Genomic DNA, 20,788 nt, shown 5'->3' on the forward strand with positions numbered 1-20,788 from the left:
TCTTTAGTGAGGAAGTTTTTTTTTCTTCACAAACAGTACTGACACAGACAATATATATGAAAATTTCACAACACAGTCTTACTTTTGAATTTATTACAGTTTTGTGCTGATGAAAACTGTCTCTTCAATATTCATTCATGAGGGGATAAAAGTTTGAGGAGTATGCATAAAACAAGGGTTTCATCATGAATCAGTCTCTGTGGCAGGATGTGTCAGCTGTAGTTGTTTAGGATATGGTTAAGTATCAACAAGTTGGGTTTAGAATAATACCAAAATGCAGGAAGGATTTTTGGGGGGGCTGGAGAGACATGTAATAAGGGTAAAGGTTGCACCAATGTGTTTTGATTTAACAATGGAGGTGGTGACCTGCAGGCTGGTACAGAAAGGGAAGCAGTTGGTAAGGTGATGATTAAGGAGATCTACATCCATGGTGGGGCAAAGACAATTTGTTCTAGGGAGATGGTATTTACAAAATTAAAGCTACTCTGGATAAACTTATTGGTGACTGTACAAATTACTCAGTTGACTTAGGATAATTAAAGTCTTCTATAACAAAGGTAAAGTCTCCCATAATAAGGATACTTGGCATAATGAGTAGCTTTTTAAGTTGACTCATGCACTGAAGGAGACACAGAAGGAGAACTGTAGCTGGCAGTGATGCGATAGGTGGTTTTGCTGAGATACACTAGCACCTCTCCAAGTTCTACACCTGGCAACATGTAAGATTTTATGAAAGACAACAGGATTCCTGATAAATAAAAGTTTTGTCTCACAGTTCCCTTTGGTCCTGAATTAATGACAGGCACAGTACCCCAGCAAGGAGGGAGTACTATCATTCTTCTGACACCAAGTCTTGGAAACTACAAAAACATGGGTATTTTCAAGGGGGAGGTAGGCCTAATGTGCACACATTATGTTGTTTAGGATCCCAGCAGTAAGCAGGACAATCCTGGTACTGTCACAGCTGAATTAGTTAGATGAGCATGCTCATAATTTAAACATTACCTTAAAAACACACTACTGGAGAAACAAAAGTTCTAGCCAGTATGAGAAAGCTATGTGATGACACATGCAGTTCATCCCTTGCAAAATCTCGATCCTCCTCGAATGACTGCAGTTAAACTGAACACTTTACTTACTTATTTTTCTTTGAAACTGGGCATTGCTCTTAGTGATAGAATAATGCTGTTTAACACAAGTGGTTTACCTTCCCTGAAGACACAAGTGACGAGTACAATTGTATCCCACTGAATCTTCCTTAGGATATAGTCCCCTAAGGTGATTCAAAACCCCACATACGTAACAAGGTCATACATTTAGGATGGTAAATGATTCTGAGGTTCCTTGTAATGAACATGACCTTAGCATCAGAGAGACGACTGACTTTCTTCTCTTGTCAAGGCTGGTGAGTGTGGTGCCAGTTTGGATGATGATAGAAACCTATAACAAGGACGTTATTACTTCAAGCAACCCTATGCAACCTTAGTGGCTCACATTTGCAGTTTTGGTAATTTCCCTGAACAGGTATGTGTAAATGTAGGTATAGCTGCATATACAAGCACATCCCTAAATGGCTGGGAGGATTAGATAAGGATTTTTTGACAACTCACCTCGAGTCATTTTATGCAATGGTCTACCGACAAAATGTAACCACTGCTGCTGCTATAATTTTATAAAACATCATCTTTTCTGATGCACAGCTATGCAGGATTGTTCCACAGCTATGGACAAAAGTGTCCTGACTGCTTGTCTGCATCTACTGACCATCACTACAGTGCTAAAACCAAATATAACCCTTCATATCACCTTGCTTGGTATGGACAAGTCTCATTGATTCTCCTCTCTAACACTACTGGGTACTCGAGCATTATTGTATTATACACAGAGTCTCACTGTTCTTCCTTTCACAGTGCTGACTGAAATCCATGCAGAGCATTCTCCTGCATGAGCAAAAGGCAGTGCTAGCACACACTGTACATCACCGAATTGTTCTAAGTAGCAGGAATAATAAAACATTCAGAATGATTAACTGGGATATGTATGCAAAGTAAGCTGTTGTTATTGCCTTAGTAGCACCATAATACAAGCAACATAAAAAGAAACTGCACTCTCAAGAGATCTGTAACATACCTTGGTCATTTGTCTACACCAATCTTCAAAGTCTTCCTCTGTTTTACAGAAGAAACCCTGTGGATACATAAAAAAATAATTATTCGTACCTCAAGCTACTGTGACGCTTCCACAATTATGCAGTTTAGATTTGTACAACTAGGACATCAGGGTTAGGAGTTATTTTTTGTTGCTGATCTTCACTCACAGATTTCAGAGCCTTCACTTGCACTGCATAAAAACTCTTGCTTACCTTCTTGGTTCCCAGCTAAGTACACTGATCACCTGTAAATATCCTCAACTGATGGGTCACCCTTTTCCATGGAAGAAAGACTCTCTGGCTGTCAGGGTCATTGCCACTCCAGCAAGAGGAAAGGAGGGAAGATGGCCCATCATACAGTGGCAGGGAGCATTTTAATTGAAATGGAAACAGGAAAAAAAACATACTGCAGTGATTGCAAGTGCTTTTTATATTCTGTAATTTTGAGTGCTTAGAGATGCACTTCAGACACTAACTGCAGTCCAGCATGGAATGTTACATTGTTTTCCTGATACTGTGACAGACAGCAAAGTTGCTGGGATGTTTCCTCTCTGTCTTAAACAAATTCTACAGCTGTGTTACTAAATTCAATTAAGGAAGGAAATAGCTGTATGGGCTACTTCTAGACAGTACTAACAAAACAACATAAAAATGTCAGGGGAGGCCCATGTCGTAACCTATCCTAATGAAGTCTTCTCAAGAACAAAGGTTCACCAAGTATGAGTGTAAGATGGTAAACAGAGTTCATGTCATTACTGGATTCAGCTTTTCTTATTTAGTAAAAGAAAAATGATATGCTCGCATACATGTAGTTTTTCATATGAACAGCATTAATAGCTGCAATATTCTGATTTGTTAAAATTGTATCATACCATATGTCCCTTACACTATACCTAATGTCTTTTAATGTCTAAAAGGTGTCATTTTGCCAGAATTCTGTGGGATCATACTAGAAAATTCTTGAACCTCTTCGTGAACTGTGATTGATTTAGAATAAATATTATATCGTATAGACAGATATTCTATAAGTTTTTCTTTGCATTATTTCTTACCTTAACAGATGGTGTTCATTCCTCAAATTTGAACCACAGGTACCAGCAGAGGCTAGTTGTCCCAACTCTCAGGCTGCTATTCTTATATGGCTGCACAAATGCTTTAGTTAAATGAGTATTAGTATTTCAGATTTAAGGATTTTGTCATACCTTACCTGCAACAAAATAAGGGGAAAAAAGAAGAAATCTAAATCTGCATGCTAACAAGGTTTTAAGTATGAAAGTACAGTGTTAGCGTTGAGTATATTAAGGTAAAGTCATAGCAGGGTGCTCCTGGCTACAAGGCAGACAGGACTTTGCCTTACCTGTGTGTTTGAAAGAGTATGAGTGGGGAATAATAGGAGGCAAGGGAAGTAAGATTTCTACCCCTCCTAATGCCATGTGCATAATCATTATGGGGCATTAAGTTGCAGGTATTTAGCGAAGTGGTACGACTTTACAAAAGGAGACTCCACTTTATAATTTCTATACACTTGGACTTTTGATCACACTAAAATAATTAAAAAGGGCCTTACAGAAACAGATGCTTGGTGCCAGAGCCATGGGCTCAAGCTCAATGCCAAGAAATGTATAGTTATCCCCTTTGGGAAAAAAACATGTACCCGTGAATTACCACATAGGTGGCAGTACACAAAACACCGAAAGTGTGATAAGAGACTTAGGGACACAGGTGGACAGTGGTCTCACCTTCAATAACCATATTGCCACAACAGTCAGGAAATCCTTCTATGTGGCACACCTCATCACTAAGGGCTTTTCATCCAAAAAAAAGGAGGTCATTGTCCCACTGTACTCATCCCTCATTAGACCCATTATAGAATACAATGCCCCATTTGGTATGTACCTCTCAAGACATCTGCAACAACTGGCAAGGCCGCAGAAATACCTCACTAAAAGAATCACAGGCCTAAAGCAGATGCCCTATGCTGACCACCTTAAAAAACTCCAGCTATACTCTTGTCGCATATCGTCTACTCAGAGGCGATCTCTGATTAACATACAAAGCCATGTCAAACCCAGAGCTGTTGGACATGCTACACTTAAAGAAATCCCAATCCCTCAGAGCCACATGTTCCAGGGATCTACACCTTGTCATCATAACAAACAAAACATGCTGGAGGAATAGGTTCCTGACCCAGAGACTCCCCAGACTCTGGAATAGACTTGCCCATACATGTCAAGCAGAGCGCCTCCTTAGCCCTCTTCAAAAGGAACCTTGATGATTGGATGGGAGAAAGGAAATTCACCCCGGGGATCATGTCAGTCGCCCTGCTAGACAGGGGTCCAGGGAAGTAAATAGTGTGGGAAGAAACAGCCAGGGAATTGTTATGGCTAGGCTTGTATAGGCCCTAGGGCCGATAGCCTAGTACCAACCTATGAACCTAGAAGAAACTTTAGAGAAAAAAGGACAAACAAAGACAAGATTGGTGGGATGTCTAATGACAGGTACAGATAAGCTTTTAAAACAGAAAAGGAATCTGCATTACGCTAGTTAAAAGATACAAACAAGCAACTGTTGCAACAAGTAAAAGATCTGAAGACTATGGCAGGAAAAAGAAATACTGGATCCCTATAATTTATCTGGCCAGCAGGAGGATACATCTGAAGATGATTATCTGCTTTTGTTCCCTCCGCCAAAATTCTTTCAAGGTGACATTTGTCTACCTACTACTGCTCATCCTGCTGATACAAGCAGTCCCAAGAAAGTAGTAGTAGAAAAAAGGGACAGGGGGAATAAAGTAGGCAAACAATACAACACAGCAACACTCTGATAATACTTATTTTACATGTTCTAAGGTATAGCAGGTGAAGCATAAAATTAATGAGGAAACTAGTGGTGAAGAAAAAGAAATTACAACACAGACACCCCTTGGGCAAATCTCAACACACAGATGAGGTGAATCAGTTCATACCATCATTGCTGTAGCCTAACAGATGTGCATGGCATTGCTAAAGAATTCCCTAAAATTAAAGGAGACTCTGAATTTTAGGGAAGAAATGCGCACTACTACTGAATACTATGGCCCAAGTCCGGCAGACTTCCATCAGTTATTAAAAGCAGTAGTTGCTCCTGAAATTTATGGAAAATTGGTTAAAGATGCACAGATAGGTCCAAATTAGACGATAAGTGGACATGAGTATGAATGGTTAAAACAGAAAAGGGAAGCACTGTTAGAAGCAATCAGTAAGGGGTGCCCTAAAAGGATAGACTGGACTAAAATAACTGGTTGTAAGCAAAAATAATGGTGATCTCTGGGAGATTATTAAGAGAGGCTTAAAACAGTATTTGAGAAACATTCTGCTCTTGCAGATCATGGCAGCAGCAGGGGCAGTGGGCATGCTTTTGTGCAAGGTTAGCAACCTCAGATTCAGGCTGCCTGAAACAAATAATACTTAACGGGTAAGGAGAAACACTAGTATGCTGAACATTGCACTGAGAGCACATAGAAAAAAAAAAGGGAAGCAGAAGAAAAGCTGGTTGCACATCAGAAGTTACAAAAGGTGAGGGAGAAGAAGGTTTTGAGGTAATGGTAAGCAAATGCCACCATGTGGTACACAGCAGAATGCTAAGGGTGAGAGGCAGGCTTCAACTAATGGTCATCCTCCATTCTCTGCCAAGAAACCCTATTTCAACTGTGGTAAGATGGGTGTTGGACAGGAGAATGCCATTATAGACAGAGGCAACAGGAGAACTGGAGCACCTGGCAAGGCTACTGTATGTACCTTTCAACCTCTTAGAGCAAGAAATCTGAACAAAGGCATAAATAAAAGAGGGACAAAGGCCCAAAAACACAGACAATTTTTAAATATTGCTCTTACAAACTTAGAAAGTTTATAGAATAACAGGTTTTGCATTAGTATGAATTTTCTGAAGGATATGAAGTCTGAAACTCAAATGTCTGTCATTATTTTCTAACTGCAGTCTGTAATGATTTACCACTAACTTGCCAGAAAACCACAAGTATATGAAAAATGGACAAAAAATATGAAGCCAAAATCTGGGCATTCTGCAAAAATCTGTATAGTTGAGAGGTTAAATGCGCTCCTCCCAACCCCACCATTACAGACTCAGAGAAGTCAAGAAGCTCCATACTGACTACACTCGGGTGTGGGAAAACAGGTAAGCCTAACTACTTAAGGTCCCTTTTGATTATTGGTACTAATGTTAAACTAAGTGTAGGAAAGAAGGAAGTCCTATTTTTAATTAATACAGGCGACACTAGGTATGTACTTAATGTACTTAATGTGTGTTTAACTAGAGAAATACCTTTTCCTTGTCAGAAAGTAAAAGCACTTACTGTGAGTAATGTTCCTATTGTTTATCCTGCGTCACAGCCTATGCCTGTGCCCTTAAGCCAAATCAAACAGAAACATGTATTCTTTTAAGTACCGCAGCTCTGGTATATTTAAAGGGAAGGAGTAAACCAGGACATACTATCTATTGTACCCGTGATGTAGCATATTTGGATAGCCCATGGTAAGGCAAAGGGGAAAGATTTAGCAACATTAAGCAATGATGATGAAACATAAATATCACTGTTTCAGACAGAATTAATGCAACAGGTTCCCACATGTATATGGGTACAGTATTCTAATGAGATGGGACAGTTAAAATCTGCAGAACCAGTAAAAATTCAAGCAGACTCAAATAAACAACTTCCCAGAGTACCACAATATCCCCTGAAGCCAGAAACAGAAGACGGAATCCTGTCTGTTATTCAGTCTCTGATTCAGCAGGGAATAATCGTCCCTACTAGAAGCTGTTGCAACACTCCCATGCTTCCAATTTAAAAGATTTGAGAGCAGTAAATCAGGCAATACTTTCCTCTTAACCAGTTTCTTCTAACCTAGAAGCTATTCTTAACTGGATACTATCATGGGCTACTTATTTCTCTGAGACAGATGTGTGCTCAGCTTTATTTTCTAGACCTATACACCCTGACAGTCAATATTTGTTTTTTCATGTACAGTGGATATAAAAAGTGTACACACCCCTGTTAAAATGCCAGGTTTTTGTGATATAAAAAAATGAGACTACAATAAATCATTTCAACATTTTTCCCACCTTAAATATGACCTATAACCTGTACTGGTTGCATAAGTGTGCACACCCTTAAACTAATACATTGTTGTGTGTGCACACCCTTAAACTAATACTCTGTTGAGGCACCTTTTGATTCAATTACAACATTCAGTCTTCTTGGGTAGGAGTCTATCAGCATGGCACATCTTGACTTGGCAATATTTGCCCATTCTTCCTTGCAAAAGCACTTCAGATCTGTCAGATTGCGAGAGCTTCTCTTGTGTACAGCCCTCTTCAGGTCACACCACAGATTTTCTACTGGATTTAGGGCTGGACTCTGGCTGGGCCATTCCAAAACTTTAATTTTCTTCTGGTGAAGCCATTCTTTTGTTGATTTAGATGTATGCTTGGGGTCATTAACATGTTGAAAGGTGAGATTCCTCTTCATCTTCAGCTTTCTAGCAGACGCCTGAAGGTTTTGGGCCAAAAGTGACTGGTATTTGGAACTGTTCATAATTCCCTCCACCTTGACTAAAGCCCTAGTTCCAGCTGAAGAAAAGTAACCCCAAAGCATGATACTGCCACTACCATGCTTCACTGTGGGGATGGTGTTCTTTTGGTGATGCGAAGTGTTGTTTTTGCACCAAACGTACCTTTTGGAATTGTGGCCAAAAAATTCAACCTTGGTCTCATCAGACCATAACACAATTTCCCACACGCTTTTGGGAGACAAGATGTATTGTTTTGCAAACTTTAGTTAGGCCTGGATGTTTTTCTGTGCAAGAAAGGGCTTCTGTCTTGCAACCCTACCCCATAGTCCAGACATATGGAGAATACGGGAGATTCTTGTCACATGTAGTACACAACCAGTACTTGCCAGAAATTCCTGCAGCTCCTTCAGTGTTGCTGTAGGTCTCTTGGCAGCCTCCCTGACCAGTTTTTGTCTTGTCTTTTTGTGGAAAAATACTGAAGTCAACATGTTTTGTATTCTGTATTTAAAGGGTTAAGCAGAAAAATGTTCACTGCGTGCAAACTGAAATGTTCTGGAAAATGTTGATCACTGAGGAATGCAGGAGTTAATCTTAAACTGCTGATAAAGTTAATGGTGCAAGAATAACTGTGGTACTGGCTGGTAAAAACAAGTAATCAAACTATCAATTTTAATGAATGTTCTGTGTGCTACGTGTATGTACGTGCAGGAGGGTCTATATAAGGAGAACTCAAAGTACAAGTAACCAGACTGCTGGCATATTACTATCATGTAGCAGATCTCCATGCATGTAAAATAAAGCTGTTTTACTTGCTTACAAGAACTTGGTGTGATTCTTCCAGAATATGTTAGAAGAGTAAAATCTTTCGACATAACTGGCGCCCAACGTTAGGGCGGCCCCTGCACGGCGCGAATCGAACAAAGAGAGGCTGAAAACCTGCGCAGGTGGAGAGAGATCAGGCTCTCCTCGAATGAAAGACCTCCAACTGAAATAGGTTGAAATTAGAGGCCAGTCACTCTTTCCAGATTCAATCCGTGAGGTGGCAGCGAAACAGGGCGGAGGAATCACAAAGGTAAGCAAAAAACGCTATTTTTTTGTTGTTTCTGATGGAATTTTTGTCTAAATTTTAAGGGACTAGTCAAGGGAGAAATATAATTTTCTCAAAGTATAAGGAGTATATGTGAATAAATTCCATATACAAGAGATCTCAGGAACAGGAATAGTTTCTCGTAAGAGAAATGGGAACAGGAACCAGTTGCGTCAAAGGTGATGACATAACTAAAGATAAAAAGTTTATGTTTGATTTACACGCAAAGAACGTAAAATATTTAGATAAATGGAAAAAAGATCATGGGTTTAGTGGATGTTTAAATAAGTCAGAATGTCAAAATCTAGTAAGATTACTGCACAAACAGGCAGGAAATAAGACAAGAAGAAAAAAAAAAAAAAAAAAAAGGGTGTGGTAATTCAAGTGAAAGAGATGTGTACTTTGTTAAAAAGGAAGATAATAAAACTTCCAAGTGTGCAGAACTAGAATAAAGACTCTCTTAGATAAAATAGAAGAACATTGGAAGCCCAAGGCAGATTGGACTTGCATTAATCAGTGCATTCAATCAGATGACGAAACCGTAGACAGTTATCTACATCGTCTCACACAATGGTTTGATGCTCATAGTGGGTTGATTAAGGTAGAAAATCAGGAAAATAACTCGCCCTATGAACAGCAATTAAAAAATGCATTCCTAAAGGGCTGCAAGACAGCCATTGGTAACTTTATACAAAAGCATATGATCACACACAGGACCGCGTCTACAGCCCCTTACGGAGTATGCTAGACATGCTGAAAAATATCTGATAAAATAAGCCCAGACTTTTACAGTTAGTTAAGATGGAACTTTAATGTTAGTTCAAGGTTCCGCGAACCGCGGAAGAAGACGTAGATGGAGGGTATGAGGAAGAAGAAGAAAGTGAGAATGGGGAAGTAGGTACAAGTGAAGGCAATTGGTGGGGACAGGAAATGGCAAAAAATGAGGAATATCAAAATGGTAAATCTAACAGCACTAGCATCAACTATGCAATTGGAATCCCAACCAGTGCCAAACTTATTATGGTCGCAGGGTCAGCACGATATTGGACTGATTAGAATGGCAGGACAGGTAAAGATTACACCCAAGTCAGAATTTAGACCTCATAAACAGCAGTATCCCTTGAGCAGAAAGGCAGAGGAGGGCATTTTACCGGTAATCTCAGCACTTTTGAAAGCTGGAGTATTAATTCTGTGCACAGACTCACCGTGTAATACGCCCTTATTTCCAGTAAAAAAAACGGATGGGACATGGAGGATGGTACAAGACTTACAGGCAATAAATGCCACAGTGGTACCTCGGGCCCCCATGGTCCCAGATCCGTCTATTCTGCTGAACGATATCCTTCCTACGGATAACTACTTTTCTGTAATTGATATCAGTAATGCCTTTTTCTCTATTCCCTTGCAGAAAGATAGTAGATTTTGGTTTGCATTTACGTTTATGGGCAAGCGTTATACCTATACCAGGTTACCGCAGGGACACTGCGAAAGTCCGACCATCTTCTCACAAGAGATGTCCACCAATTTGGCTCAGTTCCAACCCGCCCAAGGATGCCACCTACTGCTGTACGTGGATGATATCCTCCTGGCCGCGACTACGGAAGAACTCTGTAAGTCCGAGACTATTCAACTACTACACTTTCTGGCACACGAAGGACATAAGGTAAATAAGTCTAAGTTACAATTTTGTAAATTAGAAGTATGTTACCTGGGTTATACTATCTCTGGGAAGGGCAGGTGATTAGATGACAGCAGAAAGAATGCTATTTTACAAGCCCCCATGCCAACTACAAAAAAAAAAAAAAAGAAATGATGTCCTTTTTAGGCATTACGAACTTCTGTTGTAGTTGGATTCCCAACTACGCCAAAGAAGTGCACCCGCTATCAGACTTAATTTTTGCAATACCAATGGCGGCAAAATATTTGCTGCACTGGACAGACAAGGCAGTACAGGCATTTACTAGGATCAAGCAACTGATAGCTGGGTCAGCAACATTGGGGTTTCCAGATTACAGTAAGACCTTTATACAGACTGTAGATTGCAAGCAGGGATTTATGACATCTGTTTTAATGCAAAAGTATGGAGATAAGTTAAGACCATTGGCATTTTACTCTAGCAAATTAGACTCAGTAGCACGAGCATTACCACACTGTGTGCAAGCAGTAATTGCAGCCGCTTTGGCGGTACAAGCATCTGCCACGTTGGTATTGTTCCATGATCTTACGTTAAAAGTCCCGCACTCTGTAGCAGTCATCCTTCTGCAGGACAAGTTAACATTTCTGTCACCTAGCAGACATTTATCTTGTATGACTACGCTGTTATCGCAGCCACACATGACAATTGAGAGATGCACTACCTTAAATCCAGCGACATTGCTACCTGTTGCTGAAGACGGTATTCCGCATGTATGCTTAGATCTCATACATTCTAAAGTTCTACCAAGACCGGATCTTAAAGATCAACCCTTACTACATGCGGACTGGACACTGTTTGTAGATGGGTCAGCACGCAAAACAGAAACAGGCACCACGCAGGTAGGGTATGCAGTTACTACTGCAACTCAGATAATAGAGGCAAGACCACTCCCGGAACTTATCCGCTCAAGCAGCGGAACTGATTGCTGTGACAAGGGCATGTCTCCTTTCAGAGGACAGGAACGTCACTATCTATAATGGATAGTCAATATGCTTTCTACGGTGCATGTGTTTGCTCAGCAATGGAAAAATAGGGGATGGTTACAACCTCGGGAAAGACATTATGCACAAAGACCTAATCCTTGAATTACTACAAGCCGTCCAACGCCACGGGTTTGGCCATCTGTAAATGCGCTGCTCATACCCGTGCTAAGGACCCGGTATCACTTGGTAATGCCCTAGCAGACAAAGCAGCCAAAGAGGCAGCTATGTCCAGTACCTTTTCACTTGAAACCACACCTACAGAATTACAACCAACAGATAAATTTGATTTGCAAACCTTACAAGTCATGCAGGAACTTAGCACAGTACAGGAAAAACAACGCTGGACTAGGTATGGTGTTAGGCAGAACAAAGGAATCTATGTGGGACCGGATAATAAATATGTTTTGCCTACTAATCTTTTTAGATATGCAGCACTAGTTGTGCATGGCCCTTCCCATCTGGGCCCTGCAGCTATGGTTAGAATTATCCACCTTACCTTTTGGACCAAGGGTTTCATTGCATATGCAAAACGCTTTTGTCTATCCTGCATAGTATGTGCTAAATACCACGGGAGGGGTCAGAGTTGCTCCGCATTATTTCCAACACCCCTATCCTTTTCATACAATATGTATGGACTTCATCGAATTGACCCGCACAACTAAAGAAGTTTGTGTTAGTAATAGTAGATGCATTTACTAAGTGGGTTGAGGCTTTTCCGGTGACACATCCGGATGCTCAATCAGTGGCTAAAATTTTGGTCAATCACATCGTCCCGCACTTTGGACTTCCTACACGCATCTACTCTGACAACGGCACACATTTTGTCAATCAGATCATACAGAAACTGTCTACAGTTTTCCAAATTGAATTGAAACACCATTGTGCCTACCACCCACAGTCAGCAGGGTTGGTGGAACGCCATAACGGCATTCTAAAAGGCAAGTTGAGAAAACTCATGGCGAGACACATCAGTCTTGGATTACCTGTCTACCTCTAGCCCTCCTTTCCATGCGCACAACTCCCACCTCAAAAGGAGTCACCCCATTTGAGTGGTTGTATGGGAGACCTTATTACGTCCCGCAGTGGCAAAACTTGTTGCCTGCGGAACGTGAGGGGGGTGAGGAGATAGCATGAGGAAAATGCTGACCAATACTAACAGCTGTTTAATGAATGATTGTTTTTCAGGTTCAAGAGACGACAAAATCACGGAAGTCATCGCAACTCCAATGGCAGTTCGGATTAAAGAAAGGTCCTCATGGATCCACCTAACACATTGTAAAACATTTTAAGTTAGATAAAAAATTGAATTCCCCTGAGGAACAAACAGATAGCAGTAACCATGAAGGACAATAATGAGAATAAGAAAAAATGGTTCTATTGCAATGTTTTATTGTTTATAACTATTGTGATTGTAATATTTCTGTTTTTTAATGAAGCTAGCCATTCAAAAAGAGACAAACACACCAGCTGGCATCCAAACTTTAATACATATCAAGCGATTAAATATGCATATGCATCCTCAATGAATGTCTCAAATTGTTGGGTATGTACTGCAATACCTACTGTACACAGTGGCTTAATGTTAGGGACAGCCCTCTGGGAACAAATGATACTTGGAATAATTTGTTGTTTGAAACCACAGAAGTACCACTGAGAGACAAGGTGGCGCTGCCTCTTCTGGGGCGCCAAAACGGAACAGTGTGTTTTCAAAAGACTGGGAAAGTTAAGGTGGGGCTGAGCCTATGTAATTTGACAATAGTTCATAATTGTACCCTAGAAGGGCAGTGTGTGACCAAGTTTGGAGCTATAAAAAAAAAAAAAGACATCAATGTAAATGATACTAGTTTTGTTGAAAAAATGCTGTATGTATATGGCCTGTTATTTAAGGGGCTAAAGCCAAATGGGAGTTATGAATTTGCAACCAATATTACCATCAAAACAAATGATTGTTATTTTATTTGTGGTAGGAAAGCATATAAATGGTTACCATATGGCTGGTCAGGAAGTTGTTTTTTGGGATATCTGATACCAGCTATCAGATACACAAATGCATTGCCTCAAGATAAAATACGAAATGCACGTTCTCTTAATAAACCTATTAATCCCGTAGGTAACACTGATGCGTCATGGATTTATCACCATGACTTGGCACACATCAGCAGCAAAAGACTCTCACATATGGACCTAGGCGATGATGTAATTGCTTGGGCTGGTATTTTGCCAGCGTATGGGACAGTAAAATCCATCTGAGAACTGAGAAAACTGTCAAAACTGTTAGAGACTCTGAGTAATGTGACATTTTCAGCGCTAGAATTGGTGATGGACTAATTAACGCGATGAGAACAGTAGTGTTATGGAACCGTATGGCGCCGATTTCACCCTAGCGGCGAAGGAAAAATAATTCAACAAGTTTTTGAACTGACTAAACCTGGTCCAAACCCCTTGACTGACTTTTTCCAAAACCTGTTTGGAAACTGGGGTTCTGTGTTGATGAACATTTTAATTGCTGTATGTGTTGGTGCAATCATATTTTTGCTGCTTGGCTGCTGTTGCATACCATGTATCAAAATGATAATATCGAAGGTTATCTCTGCCAATGCTACAAAAGCATATTTCTCTGATTATGAGAAGGTATACAACGATTCTGGGATTGTGTAAAATAAACAGTATACAAAATGTTGTAAGGGGGGAAATGTGGAAAAATACTGAAGTCAACATGTTTTGTATTCTGTATTTAAAGGGTTAAGCAGAAAAATGTTCACTGCGTGCAAACTGAAATGTTCTGGAAAATGTTGATCACTGAGGAATGCAGGAGTTAATCTTAAACTGCTGATAAAGTTAATGGTGCAAGAATAACTGTGGTACTGGCTGGTAAAAACAAGTAATCAAACTATCAATTTTAATGAATGTTCTGTGTGCTACGTGTATGTACGTGCAGGAGGGTCTATATAAGGAGAACTCAAAGTACAAGTAACCAGACTGCTGGCATATTACTATCATGTAGCAGATCTCCATGCATGTAAAATAAAGCTGTTTTACTTGCTTACAAGAACTTGGTGTGATTCTTCCAGAATATGTTAGAAGAGTAAAATCTTTCGACACTTTTCATCAGTTTTGGAGGGACATTCAATTCTTTGCAATGTCACTGTTGTCAAATATTTTCTCCACTTTTTGATGACTGTCTTCACTGTGTTCCCTGGTATATCCAAAGCTGTGGAAATGTTTTTGTACCCTTCTCCTCACTGGTACCTTTCAACAATGAGATCCCTTTGATGCTTTGCAAGCTCTCTGCGAATCATGGCTTTTGCTGTAGCAGGCAACTGAGTAAATGTCAGGAAAATCCTATTTTGCTGTAGCGGGCAACTGAGTAAATGTCAGGAAAATCCTATTAGAACAGCTGAACGTTACTTGGGGTTAATCAGAGTCTCTTTAATTGATGGCAGGTGTGTACTCAAGAAGACTGAATGCTGTAATTAAATCAAAAGGTGCTTCAACAAAGTATTAGTTTATGGGTGTACGCACACAACAAAGTATTAGTTTAAGGGTGTACACACTTATGCAACCAGCGTATTGTACGTTTTTTTTTATTTTTTATATTTTTCCCCTAACAGATTTGTTTGTTTTTCAAATTGAATTGTACAAGTTATAAGTCACATTAAAGGTGGGAAAAGTTTTGAAATGATTTATTGTGGTCTCATTTTTTATATCACAAAACAATGTCATTTTAACAGGTGTGTGTGTACACTTTTTATATCCACTGTAAATGACAACAGTACACTTAGACAAGGATGGCTAAAGATTATACTGAATCTCCATCCAGATTTTCAGAAATCTTAAAGAGGGACTTGGAAGGTGTACAGTTTCCCCACCAGTCACTATTAGTGTAATACGTAGATAATTTACTTAAATCATCAGATACACTGTCAAGCTAGCAGAAAAGTACATAAGGGAACAATTACAGGTGTCATGTAATATCACAAGAAAATAGACAAATATCTTCACGTGTAACATCAGCAACTGAAGCTCCATGACCAGTTACCCAGAAATAACTTAGATCTTTCTTAGGCATGGCAGATTACTGAAGGTAATGGCTTTCAACTTATGCAGACTTAGCAAATCCACTGACAAACCTGCTAAAGCAAAACCCTTGCTGAGGGAAGAAAGTGAGGAATATTCATTTATTCTGCTAATGCAAGGTTTACCAAATGATCCTGCTTTGGGTCATCTGGATTACAGAAAGCCATTCATGCTTTTCTGTCATGAAAAAAATGGGTTTGCAGCAGGATTACTTAAACAAAAGCATGGGGAAAATAAACCTTTGGCTTATTACAGTATGGCACTGGAGCCAGTGACAGAAGGATTCCCACCTTGCCTGAGAGCAGCAGCTGCTGCAGCTGCCCTGATAGCAGAACATGCTGCCCCAACTGTCCTAGGACAAGGGACATAAACTTACAATTGCAGTCCCCCATGCAGTGGCTGTCATTTTACTAAAAACAAAAAATGTAATGCAGTCCTTCAAGGATGACAAAATTGCAGTTGCAGCTGATTTCAGACCCATCAGAAATGTTCAGTGTCCAGTTTGAACTCTGCATCTCTACCAACTGTAGAAGGGCCTGACTGATACTCTGATTCAAAATGCTGAATTAGCGCTCTCTGTGTATGGCTCTTGTGGGCAGGAATAAAAAGAAGGATGTCTGGTTGCTGGAACTGCTGTTTGTACTAAAACACTATCTGATGATACAAGAAAGATTTGAAAGGATCACTTCGGCTCAAGTGGCTGAATTAAGAGCACTTACTAAGTCTTGCGAGACTGCACAGTACAAAACAGTGAACATTTATATGGACAGTATAAATACATTTGGGGTGGTGCATGATTTTGTGGAACTATGGAGACAGTTGTTTTTTCACAGCAGCAGGCACAGAAATTAAAAAATGGATAATATCACGTTAAACTATTGTTAGACTCTCTTTTGCTGTCTAAGCAGTTAGCTGTAGTAAAAGTGCAAGCACATAGTAAAGGAAGTGGCACGCTGTCAAAGGCTAATAATCTGGCTGACAGAGTAGCAAAGCTAGCTGCTGGGTTAAATAGTCCTTTGATTTCTGTAATGATGCTATCTGAAACAGTTTACAACCCTGTATTTAATTTTGATACGGTAATAGCTCTGCAAGATGAGACGTCAGAAAATGAGAAAGAACAAAGGATAAAATCAGGAGGCCTGAAGTCTAAATATCTGGTATGGCGACATCCTGTTGGATGTATTGTAGCACCTCAGTCTATACTGCCTTGGCTGGTGAGACTGAACCATTTACCTAACTATACAGGAAAAAACAGTTTAAAAATTTGATAAACTGCAACTGGTTTGTTTCATCTTCTCATTCTCTGATTCAGCATTATGTACAGAATTCTGAAATTTGTCTGTTTTATAATGCGTCTCCTAGTATTAAAACTAAAGATTCAGCTCTGCTGCCCCCTTGGGGTGACATTTGTATATCTTCAGCTAGATTTCATCAAGCTGAAGCGATGTAGAAACTATGAATATATCTTAGTCATTGTGTACATGTTTTCAGCCTGGGTAGAAGCTTATCCATGTGCTGAAAATAATGCAGACACTGTAGCTAAAAAAAAGATGTTAAAAGAATTTGCACCAAGGTTTGGGATACCTCACACTATTAATTCTGATGGGGGCACATGTTTCACTGCTGAGATCATACAGAAATTAAGTCAAACTTTTAAAGTAAATTTGCAATTCCACTGACTTCACCAGCCACAATTCTCTGGTTTAGTTGAGCACATTAATCAAACTATCAAGACCAGGCTGGGAAAAATATATGAAGAGACTGGACTAAAGTGGCCTAATGCACTAACGTTTGTTATCATGAAAATAAGAGTGACCGTACATGCAAAGAGAAAATTCAGCCTACATGAGATCCTTAAGCGCTGTCCCATTAGAATGTCATTTACTCCACCTGCCCTAAATATGGAGTTTACATTAATTGATTATGCACTGTTAAATTATTGTTCAAACCTTATTTCTATTTTACAGACTTTGCACCAAAGGACTCGTAAAGCCCTTTCCCAACCTTCAGCTCAAAAGTGCCATAATCTGCAGCCTGGGAATTGTTTTTTTGTTGTTAAAGTCTTTCAGTGAAAATATTCCCTGGAGTCCAGGTGGAAGCATACCTCTTAACCGTACCGAATTCATCATTTTTTTTTACCGATTTTAAGGTCCAAATAATGGGGTGCCACAAGTTCCCAAGCGGCCCCCTTAATTCCAGACTTTTTTTTCAGCTTTTTTATTTTTGGGCTGATGTCACTGTGTGCAGAGGCATGTAAGACGATGCCAGCTTCGTGAGCAGCCTGCCAGCCTGTCAGAATTCGGTTGAGGGAGGCTGAGTGTGTTTGCTTATGTTAGCACGTGTGTTGCTGGAGTCACGTCTCACACACTGCAACAGCTCTTCCCTTCCCAGAGAGAATCGAGAGACACACACACACACACACACACACACACACGACGAGTCAAAGTAAGTAAACTAGATTGGTTCATTGTGTAGCTATAGGCACCTCTGTAGAACAATTTGCTTAAGAAAAAATTGCATTATAACTTAAGTCATCTGCTTTGTACATATTTGCAATGATGAAGGTAAAATAAATGTTGCATAATATGCAAAACAGATTGTTCAGGGTTTTCCATGAAAACGAGTGAAGTAGTAAAATGTGCAGCAGAAGCAGTAACTTGAAAAAGATGAAAGAATGTTCACAGGTTCATAGACTAGTACTAGGCTAACTGCCCTTGTGGGCCATTATAAGCCTATCCAATTACCCATGTGAGAATCAAACCCTACACCTTATGTTTGTAAGGCACACACCTTAACCATTACGCCAACCTCCCATTCCTTTTTAGGCATGAAGCCTACAGGGAAAAAAGTGGGACTAAAACTGTAGAGTTAAAGAAAAGACAGGATGGTGGAAAATTAATAGTAGTAGGAGTCTCTTGGTTTACTTTGACAGATAAGTAAAAGGTACAGAAATGTGGCCTGCATTAGAGAATCAAAAGTGATGGAGTTGGATAACAGTGGAAGCAGTAAAAAAAGTATTAGAAATAGCATGTATGTGGAATAAATGAAGAAGACAGGAAAGAAAAGCATGACTAGACTTCATACAGAGACACTCAGAGGAGTAGAGTCAGGAATAAATGCGGGTAGGCCACAGTGCTGGAGTGTAGTTAGTGAATAAACAGAATAAAGAAACTATTTTGAAAAGCAAAGGCACAAGAAGTGAACATTCAGATCGTACATGAGTTAAAGAGAGAGGGTTTACTAATCCATTGTTCCATTTTATTGTTTGTTTTTTCAGTTTAGCAAACTAGTCTAACTTCTGTGGGTAAACCATACCTCCCAACTATACAGATTTTGGCAGAATGTCCAGATTTTTGCGTCATATTTTTGATCTGTTAATCATAACATTTGTGATTACCTGGAAAATCACTGGGATGAGCTGAGGCCTGAAGTTACTAAATGATGACATAAATTTCAGTTACAGACTTCATATCATTTAGAAAAATACATGCCAATACAAATCCTGTTATTCTAGAAAATTTCTAAGTTTATAAAAGCAGTATTTAAACTGTATCCCTATTTTTGGGCCTTTGTCCTCCACATTTTGTCAGGCTTTGTGCAGATTTTGTTGTGCTAAGACACTGAGAGGTATGGGGTGAGCTTTTAACTGTGGAACTGTTTTGGAGTTGGATAGGAAAGTCAGGAGCTTTGAGAAATATGGAAACAAAGCAGTGGTAGCTCTATTTTTGTTGGCTTCTTTACAAGAAAAGACTGTAACTGTAAACTGTTATATTTGCCCATGGTATGACATGAATTCATCTTTGCATTTGCGAAGAATTATAACTGGCAATATAGCTAAGTACTTATGAGTCAGTGGCTTTTTTAGTAAATTACAACATGTGGTAAAACATCAACTGCTGGGCAGTTGAAGAGGGCAGATGTAATATGACTTCTTTCCACAGCTGAGTTACAGCATGTTTGTGACAAGCTAGGAAGATTTTGGGCCATCTGCTTTGTTTTATTCATACTGTATCATTTTTTCTTGTGTGCGTGTTGACCATCAAGCCTCCCCTATAAGAACAGAGCCCTTTTGTTCCCCTTTCCTGGACATCTGTAGCACAGAGGCAAGAACCATCCTGAGGGACCATTGCCAGGCTTTGTGCTCTCACTAGCATCCTCAGCAAAGAGAACATTACAGATGTGGCCCTAAACCCTCCCTTGTGTGAAAAGTATTTCACTTGTATCATTACAGTGGTCACTGTGCCTTCCCCATATGAGTGCACATTTTTTTGCACCCATGATGGAGGGCTATCATATTTATGACTTGATGAACTAAGACAGGGGTGTAGCTTGAATGGGGTGAAGGGAGACACCCACTCTGGACACAAGATATTGGGGGTATAGTCTTCATTACCAGCATTTCATTTCTGAATGCTGATAATGTATTTGCAGAAGCATTTTAGCACTCATGTGATTGAGATCATGGTTATAATGCATTTGGACTTTATTTTTTTGGACCTCAACGGGGGAATGACCATAGGTGCCAAAAGGGCCAGCTACACCTCTAATCTGAGGATACACCCTAAGACTGGCCCTTTACATTACCATGCCTTTTTGATGGGTTGTGGTATTACATGATCTCAATCTACTAACCCCCCCCCCGCCACCAAGATTTGCATACCCATCCTCTCGCACAAGCTGCAGCAGACACATGAGCTGCTGTTGAACCTATGTTACCTTTGTCATAGTCAGGACTTTATCCCTGTATGCCATCAAAGCTGGCTACCTACATTCGGAAGGAAGGTTATCATCACATGCTGGATGGCTACATGCATTTAATCAGTTAATGCTCTACATGCAGGGATAAATATCTAAAGGAGGACAATGCTGCACATTTTTTTTATCAATACATTCTGCATAAACTGCTTTGAGCAAGAATCACAACACATAATGCAGCTTTGCATGTAAAAAGAGTGTAAACATTCTAGAAAGTGGATAGAGATGACCAGGTTAGGTATAATGGAGTTTATCATGACAAAAGATGTACAATGTACGGAAAGGTGACGGTTACATAAGGAATACAAAAACAATGACTTATCTTTGGTGGAGGGAATTAGAAGAGAAGTGGTAAGAAAGGGATAACTAATTGTTATTTCCATAAACCAAGTTGGTCATTATTTCCTGTCATTTGGTTATAACATTTACCATTCATGGCAAATACTTCCAGCTAAGTGACTACACATCACTGAA

At 39.8% G+C, this 20,788-nt stretch overlaps 1 protein-coding gene across 1 annotated transcript in view; it reads right to left on the bottom strand.

The window, feature by feature from the left end:
* The window catches only part of ATG4B (autophagy related 4B cysteine peptidase), a 1,090,283-nt gene that overhangs the window by 103,979 nt on the left and 965,516 nt on the right, over positions 1-20,788 (bottom strand). The window contains exon 11 of the mRNA XM_044069567.1: positions 2,131-2,187. Within this exon, the coding sequence (XP_043925502.1) occupies positions 2,131-2,187 (57 nt within the window). The remainder of the gene's footprint in view (positions 1-2,130; positions 2,188-20,788) is intronic.

The sequence above is a fragment of the Protopterus annectens genome, chromosome 4.part0 (genome assembly GCF_019279795.1).
Source record: "Protopterus annectens isolate FY-2018-M chromosome 4.part0, PAN1.0, whole genome shotgun sequence".
NCBI classification, from domain to species: Eukaryota; Metazoa; Chordata; order Ceratodontiformes; family Protopteridae; genus Protopterus; species Protopterus annectens.